Here is a 17,954-nt window from a genome sequence, read left to right on the forward strand (position 1 = left end):
GGGAGAGCAAGAATAAGGCTTTTTTCTGGAGTTGTTCAGAACAAATAGAGACTGTAGAATCAGCACGGCAAAGAGAAAGCCGAAGTTTTACATGGATGAAGTCAGAACACCATCGCACCCCTTTACTGTCTTTATAATTCTGTATAATGGGACATGTCTGCCAGCAGAAGTCATCTTCACCATCTTCAAGACTAGTTGTAGAAATAGCCAGTGATTAGAGGGCTCTTGTTGATGCAGTAAAAAACCGAGAGACGGGGCTAGAGAAATCAAAGTCCATAAAGCAAATATTTTAAACCCAAGCATTAATATGCATCAGGACTTTCTCCACAATGCCCAATCTGCTGCTTTGCAGGAAACCCTGGCATGATATGTAACCTGGGTTTTCCCAAAACTACTGAAGGCAATTGAGAAAATGCCCATGAAAAGTCCCAGCAATCAACCATAAACCACAAGTAATATTTTAAATTTCCCTCTTCCACCTGTAAGTTTTATTTTAACTATTATGTTGAATATTCACAAATAAATAAAAAGATTGATCTTATTTAAAAATTTATATTATTATACTGGTTAATACAATGGAAATGATCAGATTATAATTGTAGCTCCCATACCTTAGTTTTACTGCCCTCTAGTGGTTACTTTCCTTATCACTCAGATGCATCAAGAATGATGAAGAAATGATCAACGGCATGATAACAGAACATTGCCTAGTTATGTGGTACACGATGGTTAAATTGAATATTCCCAGACAACAAGAGGATAAATGTTCTTATTGCAGAATAAACATCTTACACCTTGCCAAAAGTAAAATTTATCAAAAATCTTTAACTCCTGACTCATTGCCTAGCTCTTTGCCGTTTTTACACGAAAATGAGCCAGTGTCTTCAACCCAGTGTTCACTGGGCAGCAATGACAATCCTGAACATTTGGCCCGAGCTGCTTTGGCCCCAAACCTCACCTTTTCCTCACAAAGCAAATGGATGCTAAAATAACCATAACCCTGTTTTCCTTTCCAAAGAAGGGTCACTGGACCTGAAACGTTAACTTTGATTTCTCTCCACAGGTGCTGCCAGACCTGTTGCGATTTTCCAGCAATTTCTGCTTTTGTTTCAGATTTCCAACATTCGCTGTTCTTTCGTTTTTTTTTTGTCTGCTTTTCTTCTTTTGGGCTGTGCTCAAGTCAAAGATTAAAGCTGGTCCTTTGCTGTCTGTGCAGCCAAGGATTCCACCATATGTTTATTCAGTAAATGAGGGCTTGGTCTACCACACACTGAACGGATATCTATAATAAACATTAGAAGGAATTATTCAAATCTGCAATCATAAAGAATCAATTACAGCCACAGTATTACAGTTTGTAGAAAAATAAAGAATTAAAAAATTGATTGAAAGAGTAAAGTGCAATGACATTGGAGGTAAACTCTCGTAATACATGCTTGAAGTTGTCCTGGGTTACTGATTACTGATGTACTGAACTTGATAAACTGACTTTAGTGAAGTATTCTGAGACAGATATTTTCTTCTCATGTGTGTTATTTGTCAAATCAAACAGACATAATTAGTAATAAATAAGAATGAAGTACAGTTTCACAGGGCTTTTATTGCAAAATTAAAATGTAAGTGCATCTCTAAATCCAGCTATGTTTGTTCTTTATTTACATTTATATATATTTGGATGTATGAACAATCACAGATGCAATGATAGCAGGTTGAGTATTGTGACAGAGCTGATGAACTGCAATTTACGGACAACATTTATGGACACCACCAATAAGCGGCACATAGCAAAAGATGAGAGTTGGACCCAACCAATATAGTGCTGCCACTGATATGTTTGTACCTCCTGAGCCTTGAAAGGAAAACTGGCTCATAACTTTTTCAGCTGCCTTTGCTTTGTGCTGAAGATTGTTGTTCTATCATTTTCACAGACCCTAAATAACTATATTGTTATAAAGCGGAGCTTGACCACACGCCCCCCTGGGTGTTTTTGTTTTATTCATCAAAGAGGAGCGCCTCGCCCTATAATCTGTGAAAAAAGGAGTGTGAAAAGTGGTATAGCTTGCCTTTTAGCAACTTGTAGTGATTAAATAAACCCGACACCCACTTTTCCAATCAACAAGTTACAATTTATTTATCTAACTCTAACTGTGAACAAATTAACTAAATTATTAACAAATTGAATAAACCCCTTCTAACTAACTATTCCCAAATAAAACAAGATTCTAATAATATGCTGTTCCAATAAATAAAAGTCCCACTTATGTAAAAGAAAATAGAATTTAGTGTCTCTCCAAATTACAGCCAGGTTACATGTCTTCCGGAATGTTCTGTGCCTTCTCCGTTGAACGTTCTGTCAGGAACGCTTTCTCCGTCAAATGCTCTGTAAGGAATATTAACTAGTTGTGCTGTAAGTACCTTCAATTTAGATGGTGCTTTCTCTAAAACTTAGAGAAGACTGTGAGAGCCAGCAATTCTCTCTTGAGAGCTGAGAGCTGTTAACTCTGGCAGATGGTAATTTGCTCTCCAGTCTTTGCCCAAATGCCCCTTCTTTTATGCCCTTGATGACATATCAATATTTCTTACAATAGGATTGGTCCTATGTTGTTAAAACCATCAGATTTAAATTTAATTGGTTTTTGGTATCTAAGTGCCTGGTTCAAATTGATTGGCTAAATTCAAATCTTGTCTTGATAGCAAAACAAAACTGCTGCTTGGTCTGCTAACTGTATGGCCTTTTCATACAAATGTTTCAATTTGAGTGCTCTCTGTACTCACAGACCTTCAAGCTGCCCACAGACATTTTTTTTAAATCTCTAAGCATATTAAAAGCACATCAGCTTTTAAAGGGACCATGCAATGCTTTCCCCTCTAGCATTTTACAAACACCAAATTCTAACTTCCTGCCTCCTAGACCACAAACACTCTAGCCAACTTCGCAACAATATTAAAAGCTGCTTTGAGTCCTGCCCTCAATGAACTATCATCTTATAAACAGTAATTATCTACATGGTAACAGCCAGGAGTGGCAGTATTACAGAGTCAAACAAGAAGAGTTTGAGGAATCGATCCAGCTTCCTGCTTTCTGAGATACGTAACTCTGATTGAACATTAAATGGAGTGTTTCCCTTCAGGAAATACTATGAACAGGGATTGATTCCCACAGAACGAGCGTGCTGGGAACAAACACTCCAAACATTTTAATTGTAAATGATTGTTCAGCTGCTTCACCAACTGCAAAATTTATGGGCTGGTGAATCAGGTACCAAATGTTAGAGCCAACGAAATGCTGTGATCTGAGTGTAAGTTTCATTTTTATTCTGTTTTAAAAAATGATGACTTATGATAAAACTTTGGCATATTTTAAAAATAATCCATCTGTGGGGGTCTGAACAGAAAATGAGAACTTAAAATCAGTATATTTTTGCACTAAATTTGATTAACTTTCAGATTACGTTGTAAAGTGCACAATTCTGAAATAATTCCATAATGTTACAAATTTATAACAGATTGCATAAGAAACCATCAGACAGTATTTTAAAGTGAATGAACATATTACATCACAAAAGTGCACATTTTGATAAATGGTCATTTTGATGGAAAAGTCCAGGAAACATTCAGGCTCTGTTTATTTCTTAAGAATGTAGAGACTTAAGCACAATAAGAGAAAATACAAAAAGACAACTCAAATGATCAGCAGGTACTTCCTTTTCCCACTAGAGCCAAATAGCTAAAGCACATCCCGACAAATTGACAAAGGATGGAACTGATTAGCAGCATCTTGCTAGATGCCAACATTAGCGAGAGTTGCACTGTCCACTGGCCAGGACGCCAGACACAAGTAAATAAACTGGCATATTAAATATGAAAGGTTTACTACTTTCTGAAATAAATTATGGCTAAAAGCTGAACAGAAGTATGACAGGACCTTATCCTGGAACAAACAAACTGCAGTATTGCTTCAAGGAATGCATTATGTTAACTGTTAGCATTCTTTTAACCTCATATTCTCTATAAACAGTTTCCACCAGGTTCCACTTCACTGCATTTACCACATACAGATTTAATCTGTGATATCATTTCTCCTGTATTTAGGTAACTTCCAATGAAGAACTTCTCCATGATTTGTTTGGATCAGCTTCTTGTGGTTCTGCCAATTCTGAAACCACATTTTCATTCTGGAGTTCTCAATCGTTGCTTCAGTATCAAATACTGTCAAAATAAATGAGGTCACCACAGTGAAAGGATAAATCTCTTTCTCTTGTGCAAAATACACACAATCAATTTCTTATAAGATTGCACCAGGAAGACAGACTATTTCAAAAATATAGCATACTGATTCAATACATTCCTTCAATCACATACTAACTCAATACTTACATTTTTACGACTAGCAATAGCCTGTTGCAGCCACAAGAGTTCCATTGCGAGGCTGCTTCTGTACTTCTGTATCCCTTCTAGTGTTGTTGGCATTTCCTTATTTTGCAATTTGCGCAACGATTCTGCAAATTCAGATATGAACATTTGGGAGAATGTAGCTTTTCACCAGTTCATTCTTCTATTTAATTACAATTCAGTGTTAAAATGGAAAGGAGTGTTTTTATTCAAAAATTACACCCATTTAATAAAAAAGTATACAATCATTTCATAATAATGTTTTTTTTAAAATCAAAACAAGTGTTGTGGAATCTGAGATAGGCTCATGGTTCAAAACAGTTTGCTAGTAGTGCAAGTAATCAGGTCCAAATAGGAACACTTTCAAACATAAATACACGCGGAAGACAGCAGAAATATTTTAAGGTTTTCTATAGAAAGCAATTGCTTCCTATCATAGCGTCTAATGTCTCTGTGAATAATTCCAGAACTTCAAGACCCATAATCAGACCAAAAGGTCAATGGTAATTATCTGCAGAACTTACTATTTCAGAACATTTCGTGATCATTAGTGCATTATGGAAAAAAACAAGTTTAGTTATCCCTTTGGGGTAGAACTCACTGGATCTTGTACATTACCTGTACTGAGACCGATGGTTGAATCCTCCAATACTGTACTGTTCCAAACTGATGTTACATCAGTAAAGTTCAGTGTAGTATCAGATTCTTTCCTCTCATCACCACTTGAAGGGGACGCTTTTTCCATTTCTAAAGGTTGAATAACACCTTCAATTTTATCGGATGCATGTCCCCATGTCGTAGGAGCTCCAGTCAAAATTCCAGGAACATCCAGGTGCTCAGCCAATGCAGGAAAATTTCCTGTGATTGAGGACGTTCTGATTTCACAATCATCTTTTTCTGGTTCATCGCCCTCAAATAGTCCACAAATTCCATCTTTTTCACCTTCAGGGCAAAATGTTTCACATGCTGTCCTCTCAATGACACTGCTCATGCCTTTTCTTTTTGCATTCTGTCAAAGAAGTAAAAAGAATTCCTATCACACCAAATTCCAGACTTAATCCTTGTAGAAAAGAAAACTTAATTGTTGCTAATGCTTAAAGCCAGGATCCCTCAATTTACTTTAGCCAGGAAATGATGCCTACTGAAGTCTCCACATAAATAAATGTGCACATGTATGTTATGTGCTCTTTATAGAAGTTAGGTCACTACAGTTAGGAACTTTCAATACTGCTAACATTCAATAAGACTTTTCTGCTGTTCTATCAAATCTACACATTCTAGGCTTCTAGCTTAAGACTTTCCAAACGAAACAATGAAAAAATGATTTTAGCCAGTGATCTATACTGTATCATCAATATTCTTGAAAAACAATACCTCAATTTCCATATCACTTTTATCTTACAAACAGGAATCAAGTTATTGCATTTGTTATAGCACCTCTGGATTGGATTGCACATCAAGACAACATTTCACTGCACCTGGTACACCTCAAATCCCAACCATGTCATCAACACAGCATTAAAATCAAAAATTGCTGGAAATACTCAGTAGCTGTGGGAGACATGTAGAGTCAGTGTTTCAGGTCTGTGACCTTTCTTCAGAACTGAGAACAATTCGAAATGTAATGAGAAGATATTGCTCATTTTTAATCAAAGGTTAGGCTGTTTCTGTGGTTTGGAGGAATGATAAACATTAGAGATTTTCTGAGTCTTTCATGGCTTGGGAGCATTATTGGCAAGGCTAACATTTATTTATGATTTATGATTGGATGTTGTTATATGTATTTTACAGTGGAAAAGCAGTAAAATGCAGTGAAAAGCTGGTCCACAGTCACCACGATGCAGCGCTATTTTGACTGCTTTAAGAATAGGTTAAAAAATTGAAAGATATATCTTGAAGAGAATCCATCAGTCCTGAGCCAGCTCATCATCACCGACGCCTACACCACCATTCCTCCTTCATTGCCTCGCTGCCATCTACACTGGACCCAACCAATATCGAGGCTGCCATTCTTCAGGCACTATCTTTCACTGCTGGGCTGATTTTCCTCTTGCCAACGTCTCATCACATGCACCAGAGCTGCCAACATCAGAATCATATCTCCCGCTGCTGGGCCCAACTTGATGATGTTCTTGTGATGTCCTTCCACCACTACTTCACCGCTGACAGCACTAGACCAAACCCAATCACGAAGTCGCCCATCCTCAGGCTCCATCTTTCATCACTGGACCTACCTCACCGGACATAATTGTTATGTAGCAGCTGCCGACTTTTTAAAAAACATTCACTGTTGGGATGTGGGCATTGCTGGCTGGCCCTAGTTTCCCTTGATGTGGTGATAGTGAGCTGCCTTCTTGAACTGCTACAGTCTGCCTGCTGTGGGTTGACCCACAATGCCCCTAGGGAGGGAATTCCAGGTTTTTGACCCAGGGACAGCGAAGGAAGAGTGTTATATTTCCAAGTCAGGATGGTGAGTGGCTTGGAGGGGAACTTGAAGATGGTGGTGTTCCCATGTATTTGCTGCCCTTGTTCTTCTAGATGGAAGTGGTCGTTGAGGATCTTTGGTGAATTTCTGCAGTGCATCTTCTAGATAGTACACACTGCTGCTCCGGAGCATCAGTGGTGAAGGAAGCGGATGCTTGTGGATGTATTGCCAATCGAGTGAGCTGCTTTGTCCTGGATGGTGTTGAGCTTCTTGAGTGTTGTTGCAGCTGCACTTTATCCAGGCAAGTGGGGAATATTCCAACGTGACTTGTGCCTTCTAGATGGTGGACAGGCTTTGGGGAGTCAGGAGGTGAGTTACTTGCCACAGTATTTCTAGCCTCTGACCTGCTCTTGCATTTCAATGCCAGGTCCTGTATTTGCCCCGGAAAAATAAACAGGGGCCCACTCACCGCCACCACGGGGTGCATACTGGCACACTTGGGTCCGTGCTGGGATTCCTCACCGCTGCTGATAGTAAGTAAAGGGATGTAACTAAGTAAAGAAAAACAACAAACAAGAGAAAATAAAGAAAAGTGGTCAGAGCGGATGAGCTCCTGCACAAGAGCCCTACTCTGCTGCCATCTTGATGATGTGAGGAGGCAATTCCTGACCATTTTATGACCGTTCCTTATTGCCCTTCAGAAGGTGGTGATGAGCCACTTTCTTGAAGTGCTGTAATTCATGTGATGGAAGAACACAACCATGCTGTTGGGGTCAGAGTTCCAGGATTTTAACCTGGTGACAGTGAAAGAATGGTGATATATTCCAAGTCAGGGTGGTGCATGACTTGGAGTGGAACTTACGAATGGTGGTGTTCCCACATGCACTTTATCTTGTTCACCTACACTGTAAAAGGTTGCAGGTTTGGAAGGTGCTGTCAAAAGGGACCATGGCAAGTTATTGCAATGAATATGGTAGCTGCTACATACGCTGCCACTTTGCACAGATATTGGAAGCAGTAAGTACTTAAGGCAGTGGATGAAATGCAAATCAAGTCAGTTATTTTGTCCTGGTTGAGTTCAAGTTTTACAAATGTTGTTGGAGCTGCACTCATCCAGGCAAGTGGACAGCATTCCATCACACTCTTGATTTGTACCTTTTTGGTGATTGACTAGCATCAAAGAAACAGTAGGTGAGTTACTAGCTGCTGATTTCCCAGCTGCTGACTCGCTTTTGTAACCAATGTTTCTTTAGCTGGTCTAGTTAAGTTTCTGGCCGACAGGAACTCTCAAGGTATTGATGGTAGGGGATTCAATGATGGTTTGCCATTGATCGTGACTGGAAGGTGTTTAGAAACTCTCTTGGAGATTTCAAGACAGCGCGCTTCATAATGTTGGTCCAGGATCTGAATGAGATTGACAGGGCAACCCCAAAAATGAAAAATGGAAAACCTCTAAAATAAGCCTGTGCTAAAGGAAACCATATATGGTCTGAAGTTAAAACAATAGCATGTGGCAAAGCCAAGTTGCTAGACCAGAATTGTGCAGGGATAAATTAGATTCAAACAAATATTTTTCTTTATAGACTTAAAGGAAAACTGTTCTCAGGAGAACAGTAGATAGGGATTGCTTTCAGCTCAAAGAAACAGAAGAAGTTCTTAAAAGCATTCAGTCAAATGGGTGATTGAAAGAGACTGAAGTAGTTAGCTGTGAAGCTTTCAAGATTCTTTCCAGCTACATCAGAACAGAAGGAGGAAATAACACAAAAATTTATTATGTTCAGGATATCCCAAAGCAAACCACACACTATGAACTATTTATTTAATGGTAACAATTGTTGTAATTCAATGGAGGCAAGAGTCAACTTGAGCATAACAAGAGAAACAAACAGCAACGAAATAACAAACTGGAGACAGCATGATGATGATTAAGGAATAAATACGACTCAAGATACTCAATGAGATAATTTGCTGTTGTTACAACTATGGTGAGTGGCTGAGTGAGAGTGGGGTGTTGGGGGTAGGAGGAGAGAAAGAGAAGTAGAATTTGGAAAGACTTTCTAAGTGATCTCCCCAAAAACACAGAGGCATTGAGGCTTAAGTTTTATGCTGCTCCAATGTGGATGCTGGGCAGATACCTGATTATTTCAAAGCTGCATCACTTTGCTGTTAAACTGCAGGCTTGTGCCATTTATCAAGACTATCTTATATAATGTATATACTGAGTAACTTCATTCAAAGATTAAGTGCTGTGTGGGGCTTGGATCAGATTGCTGAATTGGTTGTGAAAAGGCTGTGGCTTCAACATTTATATTTCTGCAGAGTGTTTCCTGTAAAATGCAAAAGATTGGTTTTGTTTCTTAAAATTTGTATCAGATGTTGTGATAGGCAAGGTGCTCAAAAAGGTAGCCATATATACAGAAATAAACATACTCGCTGTCCAGTGAAAGGTACCTGCTCCTCAAATTTAGGCCTTGGTAACGCCTTGCCATCCCACTCCAACAAGTGCACGCCTCCCTCGATTTCTTTTACAATATTTTCATAGTCTTGGCGTAAACGCTGGAAGCTTTTTCTCACCAAATAACCTCTAACACAAGCCTAGAAAGGGGACAGAGTGGAGAAAATAAATGCATGTAACAGCAAGAATTATATGTCAAAGACTTTTTTCTAAAATAAACAAAAGCCCCAGCCACTGTACTGGTAGAAATATGTACAGAACTTGTCACTTACACTGGACATTGACCATTCACCAATAAGTCAAAGCAAAATGACTGCAAGACTTCTAAAATAACAGTCAGCTCTGTTGATTAATGCTTCACAACAGATGTCATTAACAAAAATGTTGACAATTCAATAAATACTGACTTTTATGAAAAAAATTATTTTTTAAGCAAGTAGCTCCTATATCATAGAATCACTACAGTATGGAAACAGGCCATTCGGCCCAACAAGTCCATACCGCCCCTCCGAACAGCATCCCACCCAGACCTATTCATCTATCCCTGTATTTCCCATGTCTAACCCACCTAACTTAAACATCCCTGAGCACTATGGGCAATTTAGCATAGTCAATCCAGCTAACCTGCACATCTTTGGACTGTGGGAGGAAACTGGAGCACCTGGAGGAAATCCACGCAGACACGGGGGGAATATGCAAACTCCACAGTCGCCCAAGGCTAGAATTGAACCTGGGTCCCTGGCACTATGAGGCAGCAGTGCTAATCACTGAGCCACCATGCCATTATACAATTCTTAAAAAGAAAATTGTTCACTGTCAGACCCTTAATTAAAATATTTCTACTTAAATTTCAGTGTTGACAGCAATCTTTGAAGGATACTTCTTTTCTCCTTTGTGCTTGGGACAGTTTTCATTTTCGGAGAATCAATGTTAAAAACAGCATTGAGCATAAATGCAGCGTCAGCTTTGCTAAGGAATAGTAATCTCCTCAGTCAGAATCTTGCAGGTTACAGCTTATAGCTACAATCCTGCGCTCAAGTTGAGGTTTGACACTTCAGTGCAGTATTGTTGTTTTGTCAGTGGTGGAGTATTTCAACTGAGACATTAAACAAAAGTCGTACTTGCCCTTTCAGACGTGTCGAATCTGACCCAGCACAGAATTCATCCACTGTTCTGGACAATCTTCAATCAGTACAAAAATTGCTTTTCTGAAGAAGGGTCATTGAACCCAAAATGTTAACTGCTTTTTCTTCACAGATGCTGCCGAACCTGCTGAGATTTTTCAGCAAATTGTTTTTGTTTCTGATTTCCAGCATCTGCAATTCTCTGCTTCTCTTTTCCTAAAAGCAGCTTAATTGGCTGCTTAAAACTTAATGTTAGTGACCTCACTGTCCAAAAATTAACTTGGAATTTTTTTTATTTCATGAATTAATTCACATCTGTAAAGCACTTTAGAACTTAAAGCATATGAAAGATGTTACATCAATTAAGCCTTATTAGAGGGAAAAAAAACAACTTGTGTGTCTGAATGCAAGTTTTATTTCATTGTTCCAATTTATCAACAAGATTAATTTTAATAAACCATGAGAGGGCTAAACAAAGCATTAGGGTTAGGCAGAGGGTCTTGTCATAAAATGGTAGTGTCCCCTATCTCTGAACTAAATGGAAAGGTTTCAAGTCCCATGTCAAGATATTATTGCCACAGACTGTGTAATAACATGTCCAAATGAATTGATTTATTTAAAAAAAAAGAGTTTTGGGTTCACTTTTACTGGGATAGAATTGAAAAGCAGGAATATTATCATACATATAACAAAATTTTGGTTAGACTGACCACATCTAAATGATTCTTGTCACCACATTATAAAAAGGATCCTGAAGCAAAACAAATGATTTACTCGAATAATACAAGAACAATGAGATTATACCCATCCAAAAAAAAATGAATGCAGTGGAGCTCTCTGTAAAAACAGCTACACTTTCCATTCAGAGATTATGTCACATCAACTGAGAAAGTGTTGCTGTTTAAAATAATGGCAGAAGACCTGAAGAGACTATGTATCCTGCAAGGTTGTAACCCTCAGCAACTTTCTAGCATTTTTATTGTATAATTAGAAAGGGATAAATACAGTTTAAGTGAATGGCAAGAATGTGGCAGATGGGATAGTATTTGCTTATCCATTTTAAGCAGAGAAAATAGAATGTAGCATGTGTTTCCAATGTTGAGAGATTGGGAAATACTGGTATTCAGAAGAACCTGGTGTCCTTGTACAGAAATGACAGAACATTAATCTGCAGGTATTGCAAGCATTTGGGAAAGAAAACACCTGTAGTATGTTAACTTTTACAGAAGAGATTGGTGCGCATAAATGTAAAGGACTCTTACTATCTATAGCCTTGTTTGGTCCAGACCAGGGTTACTGCTCCTCACACAATAACTTATATTTATGAAGCAGCTTTGATGTATCAAAACATCCGTTTTAAAATTCTTTCATGGAATGTTAGCATTGCTGGCTAAACCAGAATTTATTGCCCATCCCAAACTATTCAGGACAAAGAGAAAGCTTGAGCTCAGCAGTCCATCTGGAGCAAGTATATCCACAGATTTTTTTAAGGTGGAAGTTCCAGAATCTGGATCTAGTGACAGTGAAAGAACGAGGATAATAGTTCCAAGTGGGGATCTTGCACAGGAATTCACAGGTGGTGACCTTCTCAAGCATCTGTTTCCCTTGTGCTTCTAGGTGGTAAAAGTTGCAGGTTTGGAAAGTGTTATAGGAGGAGTTTCGGTAAGTTACTGAAACATGTCTTGTAAATTATAATGCTTTGGTTGTGAAGTGAATGTTGAAGGGAGTGGATGTGGTGCCAATAAAGCAAGATGCTTTGTCCTGGACAGCGTCAAACTTCTTGAGTGTTAATACAATTGCACTCATCAAGGCAAGTGGGGAATATTCCATTATACTCCTAACTTGTGTCTTGTAGATAGTGGAAAAGCTTTCAGGAGTCAGGTGAATTACCCACTGCAGGACTCCCAGCTTCTGAACTGCTCTTGTGGCACAATATTGCTGGTCCTGTTAAGTTTCTATTTAATGGTAATGTAGTGATTGGAACCAGGGACAGGTGGATCTTAGTGACTATGAGATCCATGATTGGCCCAGGTTAACAATGCCAATCAGGGAGCCCTGGCTGACAGATATAAACAGGAGATTCAGAAGGTCTCCTCAGTCTAAGGATTGACTTTGAGCTAGCTGGTCAGAGCCCATGTAAATAATGGCTGACTTGGTACTGGCCTCTGTGCAGTTATTTCAGTGGCAATGGGAGAAAGCAATATGTGCTGAAGAACATTTGCACACAACAGTCACGTTGGAGTTGGGGTAAGCATTTCTGACATCATGCCTTTTCTTGGGCAGCTTAACTTGTAAATTTAAAATAAAAATCAGAAGGTCCCCTCAGTCTAGGGAGTGGTTTTGAGGTGGTTGGTCAGAGCCCATTTATTGCCCACATGTAAATAAAGTGGGACTTGGTGATGAAATACTTGTGTCTGTGCAATTATTTCAGCCAGCTTTCAGGATGTTGACAGCAGGAGATTCAGCAATGATAATGCCATTGAATGTCAAGGGGAGATGGTTAGATTCTTTCTTGTTGGAGAGTTACCACATGACACTTGTGTGGCAGAAATATTACTCAGCTCTTAATAACCCAATCCTGAATGCTGACTAGGCCTTGCTGCAACTGCATGCAGACAGCCTTAATATGTGCAGAGTTGCAAATGTCACTGAGTGTTGAAAATACAATGAATGTCCCCACTTTTGATGAAGGGATGACAATGATGAAACAGCTGAAGATGGTTGGGTCTTAAAACACTATACTGAAACCCCTCTGTTGTGTGGGAGGGGGAGCTCTTATAGCACAGTAGTAGAATCCCTACCTTACATTAGGAAGCCTGTGTTCAAGTCCAAACTCCAGAGGTGTCATGAGACATGTGAACTCTGAGGAACCAAGGCTGAGATGATTGCTGTGGTTTTTGGAGATCAATCTTCTTTGTGCAAGGTATGACTCCCCCAATATTTGATTTTGGTTTTTTATTGCCATATATATCTAGGTAACAGTGAAAAGTTGTTTGTGTGCAGTACAGGCAGATCATACCAAAGACCATAGGGTGACAGGACAGAGCAAGGAATACAATGTTACAGCAGCAAACAAGGTGCACAAAAAGCAAGATCAACATTAGATTTGAAATCTGAGAGTTCCACTTAGAAGTCTAATAACAGTGGCAAAGAAGCTATTCTTGAACCTGTGGGGAACCATGTTTAAGCTTTTGTATCTTTTGCCTGATGGAAGAGAAGTGTCTTTGGAAGGTTGGCTTGTGTGATGGACTGGGCTGTGTTCACAACACTTTCTCTCAGTCCTGGGCAGAACAGTGGCTGTACCAAGCTGTGATACATCCACTTAGAATGCTTTCATGGTGTATCTGTAAAAGTTGGTAAGAGTCAAATGTACAGCATGGAAACAGACCCTATATCCTAAATTAATCTAGTCCCATTTGCCAGCATTTGGCCCAAGTTCCCCTCAAACCCTTCCTATTCATATACACATCCAGGTGTCATTTAAATGTTGTAATTGTACCACCTGCTACCCCTTCCTTTGGCAGTTCATTCCATACACCTTATGGACATACTGAATTTCCTTAGCCTCCTGAGGAACAGGAAGTGTTGTTGTGCCTTCTTGACTACTGTATCAATGTGGGTAGCCTAGGACAGATTGTTGGTGATCATCACTCCTAGAAACTTGACACACTCCAGCAACTCCACCTCAGCACCATTGGTGTAGGCAGGGGCATGCCCTCCTCCTTGCTTCCTGAAGTCAATGATCAGATCTTTAGCTTTGCTGATGTCGACGGACAGATTATCTTTGCATCATGCCACCAAGCACTCTATCTCTCTCCTGTATTCTATCTTGTCATTGCTTGATATCTGGCCTATGGCGGTAGTGTCGTCAGTGAACTTATAGATGGAGTTCAGACAAAATTTGGCCACACAGTCATGTGTACAGGGAGTACAGTAAGGGGCTGAGTACACAGCCTTGAGGGGCACCAGTGTTGAGGATTGTCTTAAAGGAGGTGTTGTTGCCCATCCGCACTGACCGTCTGTGGGTCAGGAAGTCGAGAATCCAGTTGCAGAGGGCAGGGCAGAGACCTAGGTCTCAGGGTTTGGACATTAGGTTCGAATTAGTGTTGAAGGCAGAGCTGTAGTCAATAAGTGGAAGCCTGACCTAGGTATCCTTAGCAATGCTTGGTCAAATTCTGCCTATGTCAAGGGTTGTCAATCTCACCTCAGCTTTGTAATTCAGCTCTTTTGTCCTTGTTGTTTGGACCATGGTTTTAATGAGATCTGCAGCTGAATGGCCCTGACAGAATCCAAACTGAAACAGTGAGCAGATTTTGTTGAGTAAGTGCCCTTGTTAGCATTGTTGACAATACCTACCTTCGCTTGCTGTTGATCAAGAGTAGACTAAGTGGCTGTGTTTGATTTGACTTGCTTTTTGGGAACATGCAATTTTCCACACTGTCCGGTTGATGCCAATGGTGTACTAGAACAACTTGGCTAGGAGCACCAGTCTTCAGCTGGAATACTGTCAGGGCTCATAGTTTTGGCAATATCTAGTCCCTTCAGTCACTACTTTATATCACATAATGATCATCTTTAATAGCAGAGCAGATTCAAAGGGCCATACAGGCAAATGTGTTTATGAACATTAAAACAAACTTAATTGTGCATTGTTCATTATTTCATTGGCAACCGCAACATCTGATGTACATCCTTAACTGCCCTTGAATTTGGTAGACCATTTCAGAGGGCAGTTAAGAGTTAACCATATTGCTGTGGGTCTGGAGTCACATGTAGGCCAGATAGGGATAAATCTTCCAGCCTTATCTGAGATTTTGTTTTAAAACAAAACAATGAATGCTCATTTCAACATCACCTAGGTTTCAATTTCAGAATTAACTAAACTTGTATTCCACCAACTGTCATGATGGAATTTGAATCTATAACCCTGGGAATTAGCTCAGGCCTGAGTTACCAATTCAGTGATATTATCTCCACACTGTCTCTAGGAAAATACAGCAGTTACTTCATAGAACAGTACTGCACACAAACACTGCCTTTGGCCCATCATATCTGTGCCATCCATGACACCATTCCAAACTAATCCCAACTTAAGTTCCCATTCTATACAAAGCTCTGCCTTTTCAAACTTGTGCCCATGGCACTGGAACCCACTGAAAACAGCTGGCCTGATTGAGTTCCCAGCTGTGCGCTCAAATCCTGTGCAGACCAGCTGGTGGGAGTGTTTGCTGACATTTTTAACCTCTCCTTTGTATGATCTGAGGTTCCCATCTGCTTCAAGAAGACCACTATCATCCAGACACCAAAGAAAAATCAAGCAGCATGTCTTAATGACTACCACCTGGTGGCTTTGATATCCATCATTATGAACTGCTTCAAGAGGTTAGAAATGGCGCACACAAACTCCAGCCTCCCAGATTACTTTGATCCACCACAATTCACTTACTGTTGCAACAGTCCATGGCATCTCCCATCTCCCTTGGCCCTACATTCATCCCTGGAACATCTGGATAACAAGGACACCTAAGTCAGACTCCAAACCCAACTCCACTTTCAACATATTTCTAGCCAAGTTCATCTTCAAACTCTGGGACTCCTAGGACTCTGCACCTCCCTCTACAACTGGATCCTCAACTTTCTGATCCACTGACTATACTCAGTAAGGATAGGCGACAACACCTCTTTCACAATAATCCTCAACATTGGTGCCCTGCCAGGCTGTGTAATCAGCCCCTTACTATTCTCCTTATACACTCCAGACTGCGCAGCCAAATTCTGCTTGAACTCTATTTACAAGTTTGCTGATGACACCCCCATAGTGAGTCAGATCTTCAACAACAAGAAAGAGAGCTTAGTGGCATGGTGTAAACACAACAATCTATCCCTCAATGTCAGCAAAATTAAGGAGCTGGTCATTGACTTCAAGATGCAAAGTGGAGTATACAACCCTGTCTGTATCAGTAGTGCTGAGGTGAGGATGGTCAAGGGCTTCAACTTCCAAGGAGTAAATATGACCATCAATCTGTCCTGGTCCATCCAAGTCGATGCTACAGTCAAGAAAGCACATGAACACCTCTACTTCCTCAGAAGGCTAAAGAAATTCTGCAAGTCCGTCATGACTCTTACCAATTTTTATGGATGCACCAAAAGAATGCATCCTATCCAGATATATCACAGCATAGCACGGTTACTGCTCTGCCTCTGCCCAAGACTACAAGAAATTACAGAACTGGGAATGCAGCCCAGTTCATCACGCAACTAGCCTGCTGTCCATTGACTCTGCCTATACTTTGCACTGCCTCAGGAAAGCAGCCAACATAATCAAAAACCTATCCCACCCTACTTATACTTTCTTCCACCCACTTCCATCAAGCAGAAGATACAATTTTGAAAACACGTACCGAAAGATTCAAGAACAGCTTCTTTTCTCTTACTTTTTTATTAGATTTTTGAGTGGACATTTCATATATCAAAGTTGATACTTCTCTGTAGCAGTAACACTGCATTCACTTCTATTATCTTGATGTACTTATGTAAGGTATGATTTGCCTGTATTGTATGCAAAACAATACTTTCACTGTATCTCAGTACATGTGACAATGATAAATTAAATCAAATATTAAAAGATTATGTAAGCAAAACTGCTCCAACAATAAGTGAGTCAGATACATAGAGTTTTATAGCATGGAAAGAGGCCCTTCAAGCCCATCACGTCCAAGCCAGTCGTCAAAACCTATGCACTCTAGTCCCATTTTTCAGTACTTGGCCTAAGGCCTTATTTGCTACGGCACTTCAAGTGATCATTTAAATACTTAAATTTTGTGATGATTATTGTCTCTACCACCATTTTAAACAGTGAAGTTCAATGATTCCCATCCCTCTCATCTATGATTTTTCAAAAATCTTCCTAAATGCCCTCTAAATCACTTACTTCTTAATTTAAATCTATGTCCTCTGGTCATTGATCCCTCCACAAAGGGGAAAAGTTTTGACCTATTTATTCTGTCTCTACCCCTCGAGATTTCATACATTTCAATCGGTTCCCCTACTTCAGCCTTCACGGCTCTGAGAATAACAGCCCTAGCCTGCTCAGCCTCTCTTCAGAGGTGAATGGCTCCAGCCCAGGCAACTTCCTGGTGAACCTCCTCTACATCCTCTCCAGTACGATCACATCCATTCTCTGTTCAAACATTAAACTGTGACAAGCCTCTTAGCTCTAAAAGAGGAAAGGGGGTTCACAAAATCCAGTCTTCGAAATGCACTGAGTTGTTACCATGGTAACCACCTGGCATCACTGATAAAACAAATTTTCAATATTCGACAATCGACAGCATTCAGACTTTCTGGGATTAGAGTCCTTGTGTATTTTACTGAAGGGAGAAATGATTCCAGTGAAGCTGAAGGGCCACACGCTACACTCACCTGAAGAAGACACAAACCGTGGCGGCGCTCATCCACCGCCATCTTGGTAAGGGCAGGAAGTGACCTCATCGTTGATGATGGACAGTCTGTTCAGCCAATCGGGTGCCGCACAGTGAGTTCATCAGTGGGTGTGAGG

At 40.0% G+C, this 17,954-nt stretch overlaps 1 protein-coding gene across 4 annotated transcripts; it reads right to left on the reverse strand.

Annotated features, from left to right (window-relative positions):
* Positions 1–522: 522 nt before the first annotated feature.
* iqcc (IQ motif containing C) lies at positions 523–17,946 on the reverse strand. 4 transcript variants are annotated; one of them, XM_048612978.1, is made up of 5 exons: positions 17,819–17,946; positions 9,248–9,412; positions 5,011–5,401; positions 4,378–4,499; positions 523–1,282 (listed from the first exon to the last, which is right to left on the reverse strand). In XM_048612978.1, the coding sequence occupies exons 1-5, from the start codon at positions 17,885–17,887 to the stop codon at positions 1,241–1,243; spliced, it is 789 nt and encodes a 262-aa protein (XP_048468935.1). In that variant the 5' UTR covers positions 17,888–17,946; the 3' UTR covers positions 523–1,240. The 4 variants fall into 4 exon arrangements, with proteins under 4 accessions (XP_048468935.1, XP_048468938.1, XP_048468937.1 ...); XM_048612981.1 differs by having other exon boundaries at positions 524–1,282; positions 9,269–9,412; positions 17,819–17,945; XM_048612980.1 differs by lacking the exon at positions 523–1,282 and adding an exon at positions 1,581–4,209 and having other exon boundaries at positions 17,819–17,942.
* Positions 17,947–17,954: the final 8 nt, after the last annotated feature.

The sequence above is a fragment of the Rhincodon typus genome, chromosome 27 (assembly GCF_021869965.1).
Source record: "Rhincodon typus isolate 14 chromosome 27, sRhiTyp1.1, whole genome shotgun sequence".
In the NCBI taxonomy this organism is placed as follows: Eukaryota; Metazoa; Chordata; class Chondrichthyes; order Orectolobiformes; family Rhincodontidae; genus Rhincodon; species Rhincodon typus.